The following is a 23,999-nucleotide window of genomic DNA, read 5'->3' on the forward strand; positions in this document are numbered from 1 at the left end:
GGTACTCCTGCAGTAATGCCGAAAACTCCTGCCTTTCCTCGGGAGCTAGATGAGAAAGCTTAGTCTGGAGATCATTCATGATATCAGGATTCTTCCCCAAACTATCACTCAGGCTCATGCTGCATGGGAGAACTTCACTTGCAGACTCGGGTGGAACAGCTACAGTGCAGACTGGGTTATTTTCGTCCCGCCTGTGATATAACTTTAGGATGTTGATGTGACAAAGTTGCTTGTTCTTTCTACAATCTGGTGTGGCGATGACATAGTTGACATCACTGAGTCTCTTCTCCACGAAATAAGGACCACCAAACTTGGCTTGAAGAGGCCGCCCATGCACCGGTAGCAGAATCAAAACCTGATCTCCTGGCTGAAAGTGGCGTAACCTGGACTTCTTATCATACCAAGTCTTCATCCTCTCCTGAGCAGCTCCTAAATTCTCTCTCGCCAGACACAAAGCAGTGGACAGCCGTTCTTTGAACTCCATCACATACTCCAGCAGGTTGACGTCACCTTCCTCCGACAGCCAGCACTCCTTGAGTAGCTTAAGGGGTCCTCTTACATCATGGCCAAACAGTAGTTCAAAGGGTGAGAAGCCCAGTGATTCATTTGGAGATTCTCTTGCGGCAAACACAACGAATGGAAGACCTTTATCCCAGTCTTTCTGATGTTCCAAACAGTATTTCTTGAGCATCGATTTGAGTGTTTGATGATATCTCTCCAATGCTCCTTGGGTCTGGGGATGGTAAGCTGAAGACGTGATCTGGGTGATGCCCAACTCTTTCAGAGACTGCTTGAAAACATTTGACATGAAATTACTTCCCCGGTCTGACTGTACCTCCTTGGGCAGACCAAACTTGGTGAAGAACCCTAGCATTTCCTTAACCACGTTCTTTGCTGAGATATTTCTAAGTGGAATGGTTTCAGGATAACGAGTAGCCATATCAATCAGGGTCAATAGATAAGAAAATCCTGAAGAAGTCTTAGGAAGAGGGCCCACAATATCCACCAACACACGGGTGAATGGCGCCTCAAAAGGAGGAATGGGAACTAGAGGTGCAACCTTCTCGGTCTAATGACACTTCCCCACAACTTGACAGGTGTGACAAGACTTACAATACCAGGAAACATCTCTGACGATACCTGGCCAGTAGAAGTGTTTCAAAATGCGTGCCACAGTCTTCCTCACTCCAAGGTGTCCTGCCAAACTGGAATCATGAGCTACTCTAATGATATCCTGCCTACAAACACGAGGGATGACAACTTGATGTACAACCTCCCATTCACAGTCGGCTGATGCTTTTGGGGGGTCTCCACTTCCTGATAAGTACTCCTGACTTTATATAATAACAAGTAGAAGTACCAGCTGACTCTTCCTCACTGCAAGCAGAGTTAGCTAGACCTTTCAACTCAGGGTCAGCAACCTGCAACTCAACCAACTCTTGACGAGACAAATTATGAACACTACGGGGTACTGCCTCATCTGGTGAGTGGTCCAAATTAGCAAGAAAAGTGTCAGCTAGGATAACATCATCATCATCATCATTATCCTCTAAGTCACCAGTAACTTTAGACGTAGCCCTAGTGACAGCACATGCAGAGAACACGTCAGGGATATCACAATCCTGGGTCGCAGTCACTGGTTCACTAGACAACTGAGGAGCTGGACACACTTGACTTCCACCAATATCATTTCCAAGTAAGAAAGTTACACCTGACATTGGGAGTGTCTCAACCAACCCAACCGTAACGGAACCATTAACAAAACCAGACTCTAAATTCACTCTGCATAAGGGATTGGCAAGCACCTGTATCACGATATATTTTAACTGATTTCCTGTTTTTACTGTCCAGAGGACTAACAAAACCATCAGACAGGAAATTAGCACATGAACTCTTGAGAGTGTCACCCACATTACTGCTCAAAAGAGGAGCTTCATCATGAGAATTTAATTTACCCCTCAAAGCAGGTTCAGTTAACTCGGTTAAAGAATTCTGGGAACTCTCCAGGGTGGACACTAGACCAATTGACTGAATATTTAAAGACTCCTTTTTGTTCACATCACGCTGTCTCCTGAAACATTTCTCCGTAGTATGACCAAGCTTACTACAATAAGTACATTTACTTTTCTGAAATCTAGAGGTGAAGCTGGTATTTACTTCCTGAGAAACATCATCTTTATTCTCTTTCCTGTTACCTGTACTCTGAGTAGAGGCAACGTACTTACTCTCAGCTTTCCTTTATTCTTTAGAATATCTCTTGTGAGAACATATTCATCAGCTAAAACTGCAGCATCAGACAAATTATTTATTCTTTTCTCATCAAGATATAGGCTTACATCTTTATAAATACACCTTTTGAAGTCCTCCAGCAAAATCATCTGCTTAAATTTACCAAAATCAGAATCCACATTCTTAGAATTTAACCACTGCTCTAACAGATCTACTTTGATTTTTGCATACTTTGATTTTTGCATGTCTCCATGGTTGTTCAATCTGTACATGGATGGGGTAATAAAAGAGGTACAAGGTAGGGTAGTGGATGTTGGAGTGGCCCTGGTGAGAGAGGATAGTGTTTGGAAACTCCCTGTACTGTTGTTTGCAGATGATACTGTGTTGTTGAGTGAAGACGAAGGGGAGCTGCAAGGCTTGGTGGATGAGTTTGGGAGAGTGTGTAAGAAACGGAACCTAAAGGTGAATGTAGGGAAGAGTAAAGTGATGGTCTTTGAGAGAGGTGAAGTTAGTGAAAGTACAGCGAGGTTAGATGGTGAGGAATTGGAAAATGTGAGTACGTTTAAGTATTTGGGTAGTGTGATGAGTAAGGATGGAGGTTTGGAGGGTGAAGTGCTTGAAAGGGTACAGCAGGGAAGAAAGGTTGCTGGTTCCTTGAAAGCAGTGATAAGAAACAGGGAAGTGAGCATGGAAGTGAAAAAGTTACTACATGACAGTATTGTGATACCAACTCTAACGTACGGAAGTGAAGCTTGGACATTGTTGGAAGGACACAAGTCAAGAGTGAGAGCAGTGGAAATGAGTTATTTAAGAGGAGCCTGTGGAGTCACGTGGAGAGACAGGCTGACGAATGAGAATATAAAGGAGCGTTGTGGTGTTGATGTGGATGTGATAGGAAGCGTTATGAGGAACACACTGAGGTGGTTTGGCCATGTGGAGAGGATGGAGGGTGAGAGACTGACGAAGAGAGTGTATGTGAGTGAGGTGGAGGGGGGAAGAGGGAGGGGGAGGCCGAGGATGAGATGGAGGGATGGGGTGGAGAGGTATATGAGAGAGGGGGGTGTGAGTTGGGAGCAGGGCAGTGAAATGGCGGGGGACAGGGCGACTTGGAGGCGATTTGTTTGTGGCCACCCCAAACGAGATTGAGGCGTCTGGCAATAGATAGATAGATAGAACATGGAATTGCTTATCTTGCTTATAACTTGTCCTAAATTTTACTCTATAGGCTTCAGGAACAAGCTCATAGGCCTTAAGAATCAAGCTCTTAACTACATCATAATTATCAGATTGATCCTGAGGCAAAGATGCATAAGTTACTTGAGCTTTACCGATGAGAACAGTTTGAAGGAGTACTGGCCAATACTCCTTGGGCCAATTAAAACCTGTAGCTACCCTCTCAAACAACTGAAAATACTTTGTTAAATCAGATTCATTAAAAGGAGGGACAAGTTTAACATTTTTAGCCACATCAAAATCATCAGAGCTAGATGATCCAATTCCACCTTGTTTCATGCGATACTCATGGTCTGCCTGAATCCTAGCAATTTCGATTTGTGCCTGTGCCTCCTGAATACGAGCCTGAGATTCAGCCTCCTTAGCACGAGCCTCCTGCAGGGCTAGCTGTAACTTAGCTATTTCAATCTGCGTTTGCTTATCTGGAGGAGTTACATTAAACAAGCTTTTATTAATCATGTCAACAATTTGATCTTTAGACTGATGAGAGCGAACAGCAATTCCCAATTGTTGAGCAACAAGCTTAAGTTCATTCTTTGTTCTGTTTTCTACATCACTGTTTGCACATTTGATAAAAAATCTGGTTTCATCAAGAGTAGTAATAGTAGACATCATGAATAAATCACAGTCACAAAATATCAAGGAATATCCTTATGATAATATCCTGAATATCCTGATAGAGGTCGCCAAATTTATGTTAGGGAACAGAGATAGATAATGAACACTTCAAGTGAGAACACCAAAATCACTACAGTCCCGCAAAGTTCCAGGTTCAAAACAAAAGAGTTAGGTAAAATTACAAGTTAAAGTTTAATGCTCAAACTAACAACTAAACATTCAGGACTCATAAGGATAATGTAATGGCAAAAAACAGGTTAAATATATGGTTAACTGCAATAGCCTCTATTAACACGAAATTAGCAAGTGTAAATTTATCTAAGTCAGCCCTGATAAAATGAGAAAACCGGATAATGCTCAGTTAAAGCAAGATATATTATTACAGATACAAAATATTATTACTACTGACAGTAAAACCTTACACCAATCACAAAAACCTCATCAGGTCTACGAATTAACACCTTATGCTATATAGTACAAGAAAAAATGTAATAACACTTATACTCAAATTACACAGCAGCTAGATGGTTGGAGACTTCCTGAGCACTCATAAAAATAATAACTGTACAGGGGAGGACAGAGATGTGAACAAAATAAGGAGTAGATCTAAGTGGCAATTAATGCAGAGACTGAGCTCATTATATAGGGGCCGGCAGAGCTTGATACAACTTGTAAGAAGGACGCGCAAATGAAGCCATAGGGGACAAAGAGTTGACACTCCTGCTCTGAACAACAGAAAGAACGACTTACTCTACTATAAGGGGGAGAAGGGGGGAGTGATTAAACATGCAGCATACTGTACGTTAGAATTATACAAAGGATGATGAAATCATAAGCTAAGTAATAATATATATATATATATATATATATATATATATATATATATATATATATATATATATATATATATATATATATATATATATATATATATCCATTCATTCGATGTAGTGCTGCTGTCGGGTGTCTGCCCTTTCCTCTCCTCCATCCTTCTTTCCTTCCATCCTCTTCTGAATTTCTTTCCTTCATTCTTTCCTCTCCCTTCTGCGCGTGGGTGACTCTACACTGAGTGACAAGCCAAACGGTTTCCTGTATACCAGGAAACCATTTACTACGCTGGGTGGTCACCATATAACCAAAGTTTGGCGCCTGGTGGTTTAGTGGGTAATTATTGCGCTCCAATCAGATTGAGCCGGTGAAATTTTATATCCAAGGAGTGGTTGGGAGTGATTGCTCATGTAATGCCACTCAGGGATAAGTGAGGCTGGTCACTTTCATCTTAAATGTCGGGACCAATGCTTATCCCCGGGCTCCTACGCTCCTCATGGGGCAATGTAGAGTTGAAAAAAAAAAAAGTATATATATATATATATATATATATATATATATATATATATATATATAAACACACACACACACACACACACACACACATATATATATATATATATATATATATATATATACAGGGGCAGGATCCCACTGCTACCTGGCACGTCCCCAGGTGGATAGGGGAAGGCCTTGTAGTGTCCTGTCTTAGACGGCGCGGACCATGGGACCCCCTGTAGATATATAGGGCTCCACCGAATATAACGTTCATTTGTGTAAAGATTTCCTTCATCTATAGTGCAGGCTGGGCCATACATTAGCCCGATCAGTGGGGTATGGGCTGATTAAAAATAGTAAGGGGGGAAGACAGGGCCTGGGGATTGCCCAGCACACACATCCTGTCTCCTGGCTGGCTTTGTGGTGTATCTGGAACATAAAGAATAGTTTGACAAAAAAAATTACATATTACAAGAAACTATGTGGAAATGGGGTGAGATTGTTTGCTACAATCCTCCCAACCAAACATGATTTGACGGGTATTCCCTTTGGATCATCGTGGATTAAAGGTCCAACCGCACTGCCTCCTGTGCTTACGGGCAGTGTGCCACGGAAACTGAGTAGGCACTGTGTTGACAAGTTAGAGACTGGGATATTGAACAATCTGAAATCGATGAAGATCTATGAATATAATGTAAGAAGCCTCGAACAAGATTACATATTTGCTAACTTAAATTTCTGAACCAGAAAACATTAGTTGGGATATTGTAGTTTTGAGGGAGACCCACAGAAAAGAAGAAAAAGTAATTCAGCTCGAAGACAGCAACCACCTACTGTATTTTACTACAGAGGAAGGCAAAATGAAAGAGTTGGTGCTGTAGGATTTCTAATTAACAGGAATCTTGCAGACAACTTTGTTATATTCAGCAGTGTATCTGACAGAGCAGCACTGGTGGTAATTAGACAGTGCAAAAAATATTCCTTGAAAGTAATACATGTATATGCAACAACTTCTCAGGGTTCAGATGAAGGAATTGAAACATCCTATGATAACATCTCGTAGATTATGGAGGAAGAAAAGACCACATGTATTATACTCATGGGAGACTTCAATACAAAAGTTGGAAAATAAAAAAACGGAGAAGCATGTATGATAAAATTTGGAGTGGGAGAAGGGAACGAAAGAGAAGTGCTGGTAAACTTTACTGAAATGTTTAACATGAGAATAATGAACACATTCTTTCACAAAAGAACAGGGAGAAAGTGGGCCTGGAGAAGCCCAAATGGAGAAACAAAGAATGAAATCGACTTCATTAAGCAGATAAGAATAACACGATCACAAATGACAGTAATAAACAAAGTAAATATCAGAAGTGACCATAGAATGTTGGGTTGCACCACCAGATTCAATTTCAAAAGTGAAAGGAGGAAGATGATTAAAGATAAAAAGATATGCCCAATAAAAGTAAAACAAAACAGCCTTTCAGCTGGAAATAAGGAACAGATGTCAGGCTCTAAGTAATGTTGAATGTGACACTGGTCAACTGAATGACAGACTAACAAATGTACTAAGAGAATTAGCGGAGGTAGTAGGAAAGCCTAATAAAACCAAAGCCAAGAAATATTCAGAAAAGACAATCGAGCTTATGAAAAAGGGAAAGGAAATGGAAGTAAAACAAACACAGAAGAAATACAACTAACGGAATTAAGTAAGTTTATCAACAAAAGACAGAGAGAGGAAAAAAGAAAGAGAAACATGAATCAGATCAGAAAACCATCAAAAAAGGAAAAAGTCTGAAACAGGTCCGAAGAAAAGTGGTACAAGGAAGGCAACAAATTATATCACTGAACGAAAGGAAAAAAAAAAAAAAAAACGGTGAACTCATGAAATGCGGAGATAAGATGTTGAAGAGTTGAAGAATTTTACAAAGAACTATATGCATCAAAGACAGTAGTACCAATAGCTGACTTTTCAGTTGACACACGTGAAATACCTGAGGTATCACAAGACGAAGTAAATATTTCTCTTAAAAATATGAAAAGAGGGAAAGCTCTGGGAGAAGATGGAATAGTAGCAGATTTACTGTTGGATGCAGGAGTACAAGTACAAAATAGGCTTGCTCACTTATTTGCTCAATGTATAAAAAAAAGAAGAAAAATCCCAAAACATGGTGTAATGCAATAGTTATTTTACTTTACAAAAAGGGTGACTCAAAAAATCTTAGTAACTATCGACCCATTAGCTTATTATCAGTCATTTACAAACTCTTCATTAAAGTCCTTACGAACAGAATAACTACAAATCTGGAGGAAAACCAACCTCGTGAACAGGCAGGATTCCGAAGCGGGTATTAGACTACTGATCATCTACACACAATGAATCAGCTAATTGAGAAAACGACAGAATATATATATATATATATATATATATATATATATATATATATATATATATATATATATATATATATATATATATATATATATATCCCATTGGATCCCAGAGGTGCTGGACGAGGCATGGCACTGGGTGGGTACTAAGCGTACCGCCCTCCGCCTATCGGCTAGTCGCGAAGCTCATAGGTCCCTACCAGGGGGTTCCCTACTTTGTAAAGACTTGAAAAATCCCAGTTCTGTCCAATATTCCGGACACTGGGCTCCAATGGGATATATATATATATATATATATATATATATATATATATATATATATATATATATATATATATATATATATATATATATACTGTATGTATGTATATTGTGTCGTCCTCGTCCCCACACTGCCACAGGCTGCAACAGCAGTAGTACAATACAGGAAGGACGTTGCCCAGCGAGTTGTTCTTCCTATGGTCAGCCTTTAGGTGAGCAGTACACAAGATCAGCTGAGGTGAAAATATACACTGCCTCCTTAAAGTTCACTGTCTTTAGTTTACAAGTAATTCCACTTAATGCCTTCCACCTTCTCTTCACTGTTCTTACAAGCACTGGAGCTATACACACTTTACTACTGTAACTGGAATTATATTTAATGCCTGACAACACTTCACAGTTAGAACACTTAATGCTTGCTAACACTTCACTTATTACACAAGTGCCGAAAATAATCTTCACTGACAGTAATTACACTTAATGCTTGACATTTCAATGTTTTCTCAAGTTCCAATGATATACAAACTTCAATAACCCGTCACTGTTTTCACAAGTACCAAAAATATACAATATTCGCTGACACTGACACTGCACCAAAACCGACTGCACTTCACTCAACCTGACCTGACACTCGACTAAACTTGTAGTAATCTGTACCCCATCTTGTATAAGCTTGCATTACTCTCGAAACTTTTACTTTCTACGAGAACAATAGTTGCCAACTCAGAGACAACCAAAACAAGCTATAACTGTCCTACATTACATAACACTCTAAATCATTTACCATACGAACTTAAATTACATAATTTAACAAGCAATCACTTAAATAAATCATTATAGAGAAAAAGAACACAAAAATTAATGCATAACTTACGAAATAACTACGTTCACAAACAGCAAGCAAATGGCAACTCTCTCGTGCCGGAACTAGCTACCGTAAATATCAAGGAACGTCGAGAAAGATCTCGGCTACGTAACATGCAAATCTCGCTCCGTAACAATATATATATATATATATATATATATATATATATATATATATATATATATATATATATATATATGCAAGGAAGAAGGAACCAAAGGCCACGAGTCTGCAAACCGTTCTTTCCAAGAAAAAGATAAAAACAATACAACTGAGAGCTAATTTCAAGATCCGTTGATTCCGAGATGCCAGGACACACTGCACTGAGAGACTGGAGATCCTAGGAAGTGGGAAATAGAGACAGAGGGAGACAATTCCACAGTTGGCCTGTTGCATAAATGACGAACTGGGAGTAACTGTTAACTCTTGCATTAGAGAGTTGAACAGAAAAGGGATGAGTTTGTTGCTTTTTTCTTTGTGATAATATAAGATAAAAGATAAAATGTAATAATAGGATAATGATTAATTAGATTAAAATAATAACTAGTTTTATAAAGGTAAATTTATTTCACGCCACAGATGTCGTTGGTGTGCGAGCAGTCCTTCCTGGTGCCACTGTACCAGAGTGTCTACATGCTCGGTAACGGCCTTGGTGCCGCATTTGGAGGTCATCTCTCAGATAAGTATGACAATTATTCATATCGTAATGAAATATTATCTGATGTATTAAATATTTAGAACTACTTTTATACTGCATCCACCTCGGCAGCCAAATTCAGTGCATGTACCGAATTTTGTCACTCATTCACTGAGACATTTTCACTGATTGTTTTCGCAACTTCAGGAGTCCATATTTTATGGTTGGTGTGTTGAGAAGTGGAGAACATTGATGATATGTTTGGTGTGCGTCTGAGGCGTGTCGTAGGTTCGTGGAGTGTGCATTTTGAGTGGGTTTGGGGTGTGTCGAGTTTCGTGTGGTGTGTTTCTGGGATGTGTCTGAGGTTCGTGTGCTGCGTGTGTGGGGTGTTTCTGAGGTTTGCTTGGTGTGTGTCCGGGGTGTGTCTGAGGTTAGTGTTGTGTGCGTTATGAGTGTGTCTCGGATGTGTTTGGGGAGTGTCTGAGGTTTGTGTGGTATTCATTATCAGCGTGTCAGAGGTGTGCATAGGGTGTGTCTGAGGTTCGTGTAGTGCGTTTTATGAGTGTCTCTGAGATGTGTCTGGAGTGTGACTGGGGTGTGTCTGAGTTTCGTGTGGTGTGTATCCGTTGCGTGTCTGAACTTCGTGTGGTGTGCATTATGAGCTACTGGAGGGTTGCCTGAAGTGTGTCTGGGATGTATCTGAGGCTCGTATGATGTGCATTATAAGTGTGGCTGCAGTGTTTCTGAGGTTCGTGAGTTTTTTTTTTTTTTGTCCTACTCTGGGTAAAGGCTTCACAGCCTGCTCCCAAGGCCCAGTACTGGTAGTCCTCCTACATTCCATACACCTCTACATGCCATTATAAATGTGTCTGGGGTGTATCTCAAGATTGTGTCCAGTATCAAAGGACACTTGTTGGGATATGTTGTGGAGTGGATACGGTTAGGGTGGTTAGAGATTTGTGTGCATGGAAGGTGGGTGTGGGTGTGTTGTATTACTTGATAGCTCTTCGCCATTCATTTTCGTCAGTAATAGCACAGAAAGAAGGATAATGCCGGTAGGTCTTCTCTCTGCTCAGGCTTTGCAGTGCTCAGTACTTCTAAAATTTCACATCATGTTTCACAGAAACTGAATCTCGTTCAAACGGTAATTTCTGCTGCATCACTACCTTCCGTCCTGTTCTTGCGTTATGTTTGAATATTTTATTGTTACAGAAATATTTCCTCTTTATCTAATGTAGGCTACTTGACAGGAAAATCGTTCTTTGTCTTCTTCAATTAATTTGGGGGAAAAAAAAAAAAATCCATTATTTTGGAGATGGTTGAATGTCGTGAAAAAATCTTACAAAAGGAGAAAGATTGATTGCAAAACAACTCTAGAGTTGATTCACTTTTATTGACAAATTGGAGATAGAAACACTGATGTGGGACTTAGTGTGTATTGACGTTTCACCTCATGGTTTCCTCAGAATACAATTGCTGAATATACACCACATTTCCTGTATATATAGCAGAAGGCAGTGGGGCTGTGAGGGGGGGGTGAGGTATTGGCTAGGGGCTGTAGGAGGGCCCGGTTGGGTAAGGAAGGTGAGGTCCAGGGGAATGGGAATACAGATCACGGCACAAAGACGGAGAGAAACAAGGGACAGGTGAAGTGGGAAATCCTTAGGGAGAGGGAAGGAATGTTGGGTAAGGAAATAGAGGTCACAAGGGGAAAGGGATTACCGATCCCAGCACAGTTGTGTGTGTGTGTGTGTGTGTGTGTGTGTGTGTGTGTGCGTGTGCGCACAAGTGTTACGTATGTGGGGAAGCAGCTGGGTGATGAGAGGGGATGGGGATGGATGGGAAGGAAGGAGGGGGTGATGTTTTGAGTTTAGAGGGGGGGAGTGTGGGGAAGCTATCCTATTGACAATATATTTGGCCACAGAATCCAATAGGTGATAAGATCCTCTGTTTTGTTCAGTGGTGTTGGAACATACTGTAACAGCTGCCTCCAGGACCGGTACCTATAAAATTACTAAGTAATATGGTTTGTCTTCAACTTAAGTCCCAGCCTGGAGTACTTTACTGAGTGGACTACTTAAGTGGTACCATCGAGACTGCTTAGCACTCCACTCAGCAAAGTAACGTACAAAAGTTCTAAGTGTAGTACGGCTGGATGAAAAGCAGTGCATAGCAAAATCATGATGAGTAAAACAATGAATTATTTCAAACAGAGTGAATGACCAATCAAAATTTGTTACTATAGTCTGTCTCAGGAAAGACGAGGGTAGAATATCGTCTATTTTACTCCAAAGTCACTGTCAAAGGCCGAAGGCATCTGATTTAACGACCTGTGGGAATACAGGCTGGCCAGGGACAAGGCCTGAGGGCAAGAGGCACACACACACACACACACACACACACACACACACACACACACACACACACACACACACACACACACACAATGAATGAATGGGTATAAGTGACCCGCTATGCTCACAGGTCAATATGAACTGTGGTTCCTGTTTTTGGATGCAACTTTTTTTTTTGTTTTGTTACAAAGCGCTAAAAATAAACGAAAAATATTGGACCAGTTATTCGTTGTATATTTAGATTTAATAGCATATTATTCATTTTATTTTACTTTTTTTTTTTTTTTTTTTTGAGTTTGATTCGCTTGTCATCAAGAATCTGTAAGTTCAATCAGAGCTGGATATCCATATTCTCATTTCATCAACGGACTTACAAGGTACGTACTTATTATACATGTCATCAAAATATAGATACCTTTATAAGCAATATAGCTTGGTGCATTCATGTTATGTGTTGGTGTGGTGTTGTGTTGTGTTGTGTTGTGGTGTCGCACGTTGTGTTGTTGTGTCGCACGTTGTGTTGTGTTGTGTTATGTTGTGGTGTGGTGTCGCACGTTGTGTTGTGTTGTGTTATGTTGTGGTGTGGTGTCGCACGTTGTGTTGTGTTGTGTTATGTTGTGGTGTGGTGTCGCACGTTGTGTTGTGTTGTATTGATGTCATACGCTGTGTTGTGTTGTGTTGTGTTGTGTCGTGGTGTCGCACGCTGTGTTGTGTTGTGTTGTGTTGTGTCGTGGTGTCGCACGCTGTGTTGTGTTCAGTTGTGGTGTCGCACTTTGTGTTGTTTTGTGCTGTGGTGTCGCACGTTGTGTTGTGTTATGTTGTGGTCAGGCTTGGGTCCAAGTACATGGATTCGTACTCGTACTCGTACTTAAGTACACAATATAATGTACTTGTACTTGTACTTGTACTCGGGTTTAAAATTTCCGTAGTACTTGTACTTGTATTTGTACTCGGACTCAAAGTACTCGACAATTTTACGAGTACTTTCGAGTACAACCACGATATATAAAAGTGGTGAGGGTAACAATGGTGTGTCCTTGGAGAGGCCAGGTGGCCTGGGTTGGTGAGTCAATGAGGTCAAGTGGTGTACTGCCACGCCCACTAACTCCTGATAAGCTACTTTTAATATGTTAGCACCTTGGTACTAATTGCAATGAGCGAAAAACAGCTGCCTGGACATTATATACCTACATACACACAATAAACTGCTGAAAGCAATTGAGGTTAAATCAGTAAAATGTACTCGTACTTGGATTCGAGTACAGCACAAATGTACTCGTACTTGGACTCGTGTTCAGCTATAAAACGGAGTACTTGTACTTGTACTTGGATTCGTGATACCGTAATGTAATCGTACTTGAACTCGAGTACAGAAAAATGTACTCGAACCCAAGCCTGGTTGTGGTGTGGTGTCGCACGTTGTGCTGTGTTGTGTTGTTGTGTCGAACGTTGTGTTGTGTTGTGTTATGTTGTGTTGTGTTATGTTGTGTTGTGTTGTGTTATGTTGTGGTGTGGTGTCGCACGTTGTGTTGTGTCGTGGTGTCGCACGTTGTGTTGTGTCGTGGTGTCGCACGTTGTGTTGTGTTGTGTTGTTGTGTCGCACGTTCTGTTGTGTTGTGTTATGTTGTGGTGTGGTGTCGCACGTTGTGTTGTGTTGTATTGTGATGTCGCACGTTGTGTTGTGTTGTGTCGTGGTGTCGCACGTTGTGTTGTGTTCAGTTGTGGTGTCGCACGTTGTGTTGTGTTGTTGTGTCGCACATTGTATTGTGTTGTATTGTGTTGTCACAGGTGGTGGACAGCATGGACCCGGGCCACTCCCATCCACCATCCCTCCTCATATGGACCGATATCTGGGCACACCACCCCCCTGAACTCAAAACATCATCCTTCCTGCCTTCCTATCCATCCCCATCCCCTCTCTTCACCTAGCTTTTTGTCCACATACACAACATTTGCGCACACACACACACACACACACACACACACACACACACACACACACACACACACACACACACACACACACACACACACACACACACACTCACACACACACACACACACACACACACTCACTCACTCACTCACTCACACACACACACACACACACACACACACACACACACACACACACACACCTGAGCTGTGATCGGCAATCACTTTCCCATTGTGACCTTTATTTCCTTACCCAACATTCCTTCCCTCTCCCTAAGGACTTCCCACTTCACCTGTCCCTTTTTTCTCTCCGTCTTTGTGCCGTGATTAGTAATCTGGACAGAATAGGGTTGAGACTGAATGGCTTGTTCTTTGTTACTTTGTTAAAACGATAAATATAAACAAACACGTTTGTTTAAATAACTGACGACCTACCAAAAAATCTATCATTATATATATATATATATATATATATATATATATATATATATATATATATATATATATATATATATATATATAAAACTTAGAATTATAAAACTTATATGTAAACTTCAGGAAACTGGCAAATGGGGACCCCCCCTTAGAAAATTCCTTGGTGCGCCCCTGCTGGGCACTGTTAGATAAATAGAGGCTTCGCATTGTTTTATTACTTAAGCGTCGTGTGTGTGTGTGTTTTCATAGTGATAGCTGAGTAGCCTAGGGAAGAGGAGGGATCGGATTAACGGGATGGGGGGAGCAGGGTTGCCAAGCCGCACCCTGCTCTGCCCGCGGAAACCCAACTGAAAACCAGCCCAAAAGTAGCCCAACACCAATAATTATTTTAGAAATCCTCTTATTATGCGAAATTAGTGTTTTATATTAATAATTCATATATAGGTCCCTATTAATGCCTGAAATGATCACTTGATTCACTTAAACTTTCCCTATTTGCCATAAATACACTATTGCCCATAAAACAACAATGATTCTGTTGAAATATACTTATCATTACACTAGGTAATACAACATGCAAGTGAAGGTATTTTCTCTCCCTCTGAGTCAACTTTCCATCACACTTATATTATTCAAAAATCTATATGATCATCATCACCGTGTTTCGATGCTGTGTACGTTATATGTGAAATTTGCTAACATTATTTTGTTTGTGAAATCATTACAACACATTTTATGTCTGCAAATTGCTCTAACATGAAGAGTGTTTTGAACTGTTTCATGTTGCTGTCTGTTTCTTCATTTACTTTTCACTAAATTATACTGAGAGAAAATCCTCTCTACTGCAGCAGTACTTGCTGGCAACGATAATTGGGATAAACAAAACTCTCTCCGGAGTCTCCGCACTGGCTGCATCCACTGGTCCCTGTGGGAGTATTAGGGGGTCTCTCTCCGCCATATGTTTAAACTCTCTCTCTCTCTCTCTCTCTCTCTCTCTCTCTCTCTCTCTCTCTCTCTCTCTCAGTATATTGTCGTGATGTGGTTTAACTTCATACTAGCCCAAAAAACCGCGACAGTTTTCAAACCAGCCCAAAAAACCGCAACCCGCGACCGGTAAAATCTGCCCGCGGAAGAGCTTCAAAACGAGCCCAATTTGGCGGGAAAACCGCGACCTTGGCAACCCTGGGGGGGAGGGGGATTCCACCAGTGAAGAAGGTTTAGATGAGGGAGACATGAATATCGAGTGATAGATAGATAGATAGATAGAGATAGAGAGAGAGAGAGAGAGAGAGAGAGAGAGATTGTATTTTCAATGTAAATGTGTGTGTGTGTGTGTGTGTGTGTGTGTGTGTGTGTGTAGAGGAAAGAAAACGGAAGAGAGAAGGAGGAAGGTCCAGAATCCCGAGGGGACCTCTTAATCCTTCACACGATCACTCGTGTTCCGATTTTGGCAAAGGCTTTGTAAAATTCTCTCCCTCATGTTTCCTGAGAAAGGGTATAACGTCACAAGTAGGAGGTACTACAATTTTCTGAGTATAGAGTGCAAAGTGAAATTTGAATTTGTTGGTAGTATGTCTGTCACCGACCTACCGTCGTTATACTTTGATTTGTTCCGTCTCAAGACGTTTGTTCGTTATTTTACGCAAGTATTTTGTTTTACTGGATGGAAATGGTAAACATTTTATTACTGCTGTGTATAGCAATGTTCTCAATAAGGTTTTACATAAGTGAAAACTCAGTATCATCTACTGAAGTTTCCCTATAAAGATATGAACGTCTCCCTGATCTTTTACACATGTGTTCCCTGATTTACTGGATGATGAAGATAAAGAATCATTACTGTTCGGCACAACAAGAGCTGATTAAGTCAAACTTCATTAAGAATCTTTGGCTTCACCCAACAACGACGCCGTCAGACGGGCAGTCGTTTCTACCCAGACAAAACATAGACGGTTGCCTGTGTTCAAGACGTTTCCCTGGTGTTTGATAATTATGCTTTACTTGACTGAATGCATGTGATAAAGAATGGTTACCATGTGCCAAAACTAGTGCTGAATATGATTATAAAATTCATTCTGAATCCCTTCACGATCTCACATTGACGAGTCGGTCGTTTCCCCGTCAAAAAATAGACAGGTTAGGTAAGGTTTTGATCGGTTCCCCACTCCTTATGCTTGCATAACATTTCCCAGTTATTTTGTACATGTATTCTAATTTACTGCATGAAATAAGACAGAGTAATTACCGTTGAGCGCAGGGAGTTGGAGGGATTTTTTCGAGGTTGAGAAGTAGTTGTACAGGAAGTTGCAGCAACTACACTCAGAAATCATTATTACCATGTTTGGATAGATGCATCAAGACTTCCAAAATTAAGTACAAAAGTTCAGCCATTAGTGTAGATACATCCACCTAGGCACCTCAGATTGAGCAGGCGATGATAGATGATAGAACAAGCGATGATATAAGGGCGATAAGCGATAGTACAAAAAATTGTTATATTAGTAAAGTAAACAGTTTCCCAGTTAGTAATGAAATAAATAACAATAAATCCCAAGGTAAAGGCATTACTACTCGTAATAATCTGAAAGTGTACTCCATCCTAAATAATTATTTCATATCAGTATTCACCAAGGAAAATCTAAGCCTGGTCCCTCAAGCAGCAAATATTTACCATGAGAATACGGAAAATATTCTTAGTAAAATAACCATTAGTAAGGAGGACGTATTGAAAGAAATTAATAAGTTAAAACCTCAAAAATCGCCAGGTCCGGACGATATATATGCAAAAATTATAAAAGAAACCAAAGAAGAATTATGTCAGCCACTTTTAACGTTATTTAATGACTCTTTAAGTTCAGGAGAAGTTCCAGAGGCGTGGAAAACCGCAAACGTAGTGCCCATCTTTAAAAAGGGTGATAAATCAGCTGCGTCGAATTATCGTCCGATAAGTCTAACGTCAATAGTAGGAAAAATGTTAGAGTCAATTTTGGCAAATAAGATTAGAGAACACTTAGAAAGATTTAATCTTATAAACGAAAGTCAGCACGGATTCAGGCAAGGACGATCCTGCCTCACAAATTTGTTGTCATTCTACTCAGAGGTCTATGAGGCAGTAGATGGCGATAAAGCTTACGATGTTATTTATCTGGACTTTAGTAAAGCTTTTGATAGGGTCCCACACGAAAGGTTAGTTAGAAAGGTTCGAGCACACGGTATAGACGGCGATATCTTAAAATGGATAGAATCCTGGCTGAAAGGACGAAAGCAAAGAGTATTAATAAATGGAACTAAGTCGGACTGAGGATTAGTAACAAGCGGTGTACCACAGGGTTCAGTACTCGGTCCCTTATTATTTATCATATATATAAATGATCTAGACTTAGGAGTCAATAGCAGCATCAGCAAATTAGCCGACGATACAAAAATAGGGCGTATCATTAACTCGACTGACGATTGCCATAACTTACAAAAAGACCTCGATACATTGTCCAAATGGTCTAAAACTTGGCAAATGGAATTTAACGTTGAAAAATGTAAAGTACTTAACGTAGGCAAGACCATTGGAGATACTAAATACAGCTTAGATAACAAAGAAATTAGCAAATCGGAATGCGAGAGAGATCTAGGAGTTATGATTAGTAACGACCTTAAACCAAGGCAACAGTGTATTAATGAGAGAAATAAAGCAAATAGGGTCCTAGGATTTATTTCGAGAAGCGTGAGCAATAGATCATCTAAAGTAATACTGAAACTTTATCTACCATTAGTAAGGCCACATTTAGACTACGCAGTACAATTTTGGTGTCCTTACTATAGAATGGATATTAATTCGTTAGAAAATGTACAGAGAAGAATGACTAAAATGATACATGACATCCGGAACTTGTCATATGAAGACAGACTGAAAAGACTAAGTCTGAATTCGCTGGAGAGGCGTAGAGTAAGGGGAGACTTAATTGAGGTGTTTAAGTGGATGAATGGTATAAATAAGGGAGATACTAGCAAGGTACTTAAAGTGAGCATACAGGATAGAACTAGAAATAATGGTTTCAAACTAGAAAAATTCCGTTTCAGAAAGGAAATCGGTAGAAATTGGTTTGGTAATAGAGTAGTAGACGAATGGAATAAGCTACCTAGTAAAGTAGTTGCTGCCTCTTCCATTGAGAGTTTCAAGCATAGGCTAGATAAGCATATGACAAATAAGGGGTGGATATAGAATAAAGAAAATCTTATAACCAATACTAATTCAAAAAAAATTTCTTTTCAGGTTACACTATGATAGTCTCTATTCTCCTTTCACACTTTCCTGTAAAATGTCCACGCCAGTTTTTCTATACGGCGTGGTGTTCTTTCTGACTTTTTCCTGCCGGCTTCAGCTGGAGGGTTTGGAGGGCGGGGGAGAGCCTTCTTCTTTGCTATCCTTATCTCATTCTAGTAGTTCAGTTGCTCTTCTAGGAGCTGCCTAGCATGGGCCAACCGGCCCACTGCAGTTATCCTCTCTTCTTATGTTCTTATGTACACAAACAGCCGGAGTTTACGTAATAAAATGGATGAACTGAGGGCTTTAATTTGTACAGAGAAAATAGACATTGCCGTTATTAGTGAAACTTGGATGAATACAGACACTCGAGAATTTTTAGCAGAATATCGGATAAAAGGCTATAATATTTTTGTGTCAAACCGTCAGGGAAGAAAGGGGAGAGGGGTTGCTATTTATGTAAAGGATTCATTAAACTGTTACAATAAAGCAGACATTAAAGTAAACAGGGACACAGAAAGTGTCTGGGTTGAAATTAGTAACAATAGAGAGAAATTAGTCTTAGGAGCAATTTACACATCTCCAAAATTAAGTAGAGCTGATAGTAAATACCTCTGGGAGGAAATTAGGAAAGCGTCACAGTCCAGCTTAGTAATAATTGTAAGGGACCTTAATCTGCCAAGGCTAGATTAGAGAAATCAGACAGGGGATGCAGTCAGAGGAATTTCTAGAGGTAGTACAGGATAATTTCCTTTATCAGTAAATCACGGAGCCCACCAGAGGTAATAATATACTAGATTTGGTTTTAGCTAATAAAGAAAATATCATTAGTGATATAGAGGTTGGTGGACGACTTGGTAATAGCGATCATGAAGAAATTAAGTCCAAATTTATTTGGGATGTCTGTTCCACTGAAAATATCTCCACCGTTCCTAATTTTCGTCTAGGAGATTTCGATGGCCTAAGAACTTATTTTAGGGCGGTATTCTGTAGCGAGAATAGCTATTTTGGGGAGTGGCAGGTCAGTGGGGAATCCCAGGTCATAGGTGAGGGGCAGGAAACACGTGGGAATGTCCGTCAGGGGTCTGTGAAGGGGGAGGTGGTAGATGGGAGTGTAGTCCAGGTGATGGGAATTAACTCAGCTCCAGTACCATGCAGACGTTCGGCCAGTGAGAAGTATAACGAGTTAATGAATATAATACACGGAGGCCAAGATAGATATATCCCTTCAAAACCGTTTAGAACGAATAATTCAGAACCAAGATGGTTAAACAACAGATTAAAATCTCTCATAGGCCAAAGGAAAGGAATATATAGAAAATTAAAACGTGGAGAGGAACATTTGCGTAACTGGTACGCAATTTTAAATAGAGAGGTAAAGAGGAAGATAAGAAAAGCAAAGAGAAGTTATGAAATTAAGGTTGCTAGTAAATCGAAAGAAAACCCCAAGGGTTTTTATCAAATGTACCATGCGAAAAATAAAGATAGGATAGGACCACTCAGAACAGAATCAGGTGACATTACCAGTGAAGATAAAGAAATGTGCTCCATCCTAAATAATTATTTCATATCAGTATTCACCAAGGAAAATCTAGACCTGGTCCCTTAAGCAGCAAATATTTACCATGAGAATACGGAAAATATTCTTAGTAAAATAACCATTAGTAAGGAGGACGTATTGAAAGTAATTAATAAGTTAAAACCTTAAAAATCGCCAGGTCCGGACGATATATATGCAAAAATTATAAAACAAACCAAAGAAGAATTATGTCAGCCACTTTTAACATTATTTAATGACTCTTTAAGTTCAGGAGAAGTTCCATAGGCGTGGAAGACCGCAAACGTAGTGCCCTTCTTTAAAAGGGTGATAAATCAGCTGCGTCGAATTATCGTCCGATAAGTCTAACGTCAATAGTAGGAAAAATGTTACTCAGTTTTGGCAAATAAGATTAGAGAACACTTAGAAAGATTTAATCTTATAAACGAAAGTTAGCACGGATTCAGGCAAGGACGATCCTGCCTCACAAAATTATTGTCATTCTACTCAGAGGTCTATGAGGCGGTAGATAGCGATAAAGCTTATGATGTTATTTATCTGGACTTTAGTAAAGCTTTTGATAGGGTCCCACACGAAAGGTTAGTTAGAAAGGTTCGAGCACACGGCGATATCTTAAAATGGATATAATCCTGGCTGAAAGGACGAAAGCAGAGAGTATTAATAAATGGAACTAAGTAGGATTTGGGATTAGTAACTAGCAGTGTACCAAAGGTTTTGTACTCGGTCCCTTATTATTTATTATATATATATAAATGATCTAGACTTAGGAGTCAATAGCAGCATCAGCAAATTTGCCGACGATACAAAAGTAGGGCGTATCATTAACTCGACTGACGATTGCCATAACTTACAAAAAGACCTCGATACATTGTCCAAATGGTCTAAAACTTGGCAAATGGAATTTAACGTTGAAAAATGTAAAGTACTTAACGTAGGCAAGACCATTGGAGACACTAAATACAGCTTAGATAACAAAGAAATTAGCAAATCGGAATGCGAGAGGGATCTAGGAGTTATGGTTAGTAATGACTTTAAACCAAGGCAACGGTTTATTAATGCGAGAAATAAAGCAAACAGGGTCCTAGGATTGATTTCGAGAAGCGTGAGCAATAGATCATCAGAAGTAATACTGCAACACTATCTGGCATTAGTAAGGTCACATTTAGACTACGGAGTAAAATTTTGGTGTCCTTACTATATAATGGATATTAATTCGTTAGAAAATGTACAGAGAAGAATGACAAGAATGATCCATGACGTCCGGAACCTGTCATATGAAGACAGACTGAAAAGACTAAGTCTGCATTCGCTAGAGAGGCGTAGAGTAAGGGGAGACTTAATTGAGAGGTTTAAGTGGATGAAGGATATAAATAAGGGAGATATTAACAAGGTACTTAAAGTGAGCATACAGGATAGAACTTGAAATAATGGTTTCAAACTAGAAAAATTCCGTTTCAATAAGGAAATGGGTAGAAATTGGTTTGGTAATAGAGTAGTAGACGAATGGAATAAGCTACCTTGTAAAGTAGTTGCTGCCTCTTCCATTGAGAGTTTGAAGCATAGACTAGATAAGCATATGACAAATAAAGGGTGGATATAGAAAAAAGAAAATCTTATAACCAATACTAATTCATAACTTTTCCTTTTCAGGTTACACTATGATAGTCCCTATTTTCCTTTCACACTCTTCTGTAAAATGTCCACGCCAGTTTTTCTATATTGCGTGGTGTTCCTTCTGACTTTTTCCTGCCGGCTTCGGCTGGAGGGTTTGGAGGGCGGGGGAGAGCCTTCCTCTTTGCTATCCTTATCTCATTCTAGTAGTTCAGTTACTCTTCTAGGAGCTGCCTAGCATGGGCCAACCGGCCTACTGCAGTTATCCTCTCTTCTTATGTTCTTATTGTGGATCGTTTGCATGACCTTGGCTGGTCATTTCCCCGTCAAAGACCGGTTAGGTTAGGTTATGGACGATATTTGTAAAATACATTTTCTTGCTTTTTTGCTGTTATTCTACACGCATATTCTAATTTGCTGAAGGATTATGATACAGAATTATTACCAGGGGGCACAGCTACAGCTAAATTATTGACACAGTTGGGTTAGGTTATGATCGGTTTTCCATTTAATGTGCTTACAAATCATTTCGCGGTTATTTTCTACATACCCACTAATTTACTGAATGAATATACTATAGTCACGGCGCACGACTCTGAGGTTGTTATTATCATGTCCTGACAACCTATCATTCAAAAGTGCATCTGATTTCCTGTATAATATGAGATGCATTTTATTCGTGTATAATATGTTCGTGTATAATAATATTAGTGTATAATATATTCTTGCATAATAATATGATTCGGGTATCATATGTTAAGAAATCGGACGCAAATTTGAATTATACGTTGCCAGGGTACAATAATGACAACCTCAGAGTCGTGCACCGCGACTATAGTAATGAAGACTCATCACCATGGGGTAGAGCTGCAGCTGAATGTTGGGACAAAATTATTTGCGAATCGCTTTCATCTCTTCACAAAAAATTATTCTTCGGTTAGTGTAGCTTACTGTTCTCCGCATCTTTTTTCCTGTAAAACAGCCATAGTATCTGCAACAGTACGACACAAGCTTTGTTATATTTGACTGATAAGTTGTGGCTGAATGGTGGAAAAATGTCCAACGGAGAAATGTTTAACAGAAACTGTTTGTACTTGAGAAAAGAGTAATGGATTATCACCATTAACCCGTCACGTCCCGAGCTATTTCGCACCTCCGACACCCCCCAATCCCAAGGTATTTTCGATTTTTTTTTTTTTTTTGGCTAAAACCTCCACTTTTGGTGAGAAACATCGAAATTTGATAGAGAAATCGCTCACCTGAGGTTTAAAATACTCGATCCAGATAGCAGTACCTCCTTACCTGACTGGGTTTTCTAACAGGCTGGCACAAAAGAAAACGAGTTCTATGGGAGGGTAACTATTTCACACCACTCATAAACGGTATTTATTTATTTACTTGGTACGAATTTATATGTAGTACGAGAGTATATTGGTTTTCTAACAGTAATATAGGCATTATAAGCATTGTTTCACTCACTAACTCATCACCATACCTGACCTTCTTTTGCCACATTACCTGATCATCATTTCTGACTGTTTCTTCCTCTAATGCTAAGTAAACTTTGTCCTCCACAGTGTCATCGATTGGGGAATCACTCTGGCCCTGAATGTCTTTATTGGCCAGGTCACTGGTAACAGGTGAATTGCCGAGACTTTGGTGTGCTGGGGGGGAGTGGAGGTAATGCAGTGTAAGGCATTGTCCCTGCTTGGCATCTTGTAGAGGAATAGAGGAAGGTGTCCCGTGTATACGTATGAAAAATCACGCAGGAAAATTGAAAATTGTGCAAATTAGGGACCTTGCAATTGCACGACGTACCAGTACATCGCCGGGACTGGCAAATGCAAAATGTTGCAACGTACCCATACGTCGACGGGACGGGGCTGGTTAACTGGGTTCTACCTCAAAACCATGAGGATTTGCAGTTAAGATCATTTGAAAGAGGAATTCCAGTACATAGATAGCACATTTTATAAATTGAAGTATCCAAAACACGTTATCCAGTGCCAGAAAACATGGTAGGGCTATCAGGGAATGGGCAACAACTGAGAAACCCAGTGATGTGACACGTATAATCCTGCCCAATAGCAATACGAGCAACAACATTGCTCTGTTTTTGAGAAATGGAGGAATTGAGGTAGCTTTCATGACATCTTAGATAGTCCGTGATCTGGTTAGACACAAGGTACAAACCAGCAACACAGGCGAGAGAGGTGTTTACTCCATTCCATGTGCAGTAGGTGACAAGGTCTACATAGGTGAAACAGGGCATGATTTGGAAGAAAGAA

General features: G+C 39.9%; 1 protein-coding gene across 1 annotated transcript in view; it reads left to right on the forward strand.

Annotated features, from left to right (window-relative positions):
- The window catches only part of LOC145394744 (solute carrier family 22 member 6-A-like), a 289,876-nt gene that overhangs the window by 49,975 nt on the left and 215,902 nt on the right, over window positions 1-23,999 (forward strand). Inside the window, exon 2 of the mRNA XM_080268523.1 lies at window positions 9,503-9,606. Coding sequence (XP_080124649.1) covers window positions 9,503-9,606 — 104 coding nt within the window. The remainder of the gene's footprint in view (window positions 1-9,502; window positions 9,607-23,999) is intronic.

The sequence above is a fragment of the Coenobita brevimanus genome, chromosome 28 (assembly GCF_032717465.1).
Source record: "Coenobita brevimanus isolate Jiangsu-jjx chromosome 28, ASM3271746v2, whole genome shotgun sequence".
Lineage (NCBI taxonomy): Eukaryota > Metazoa > Arthropoda > Malacostraca > Decapoda > Coenobitidae > Coenobita > Coenobita brevimanus.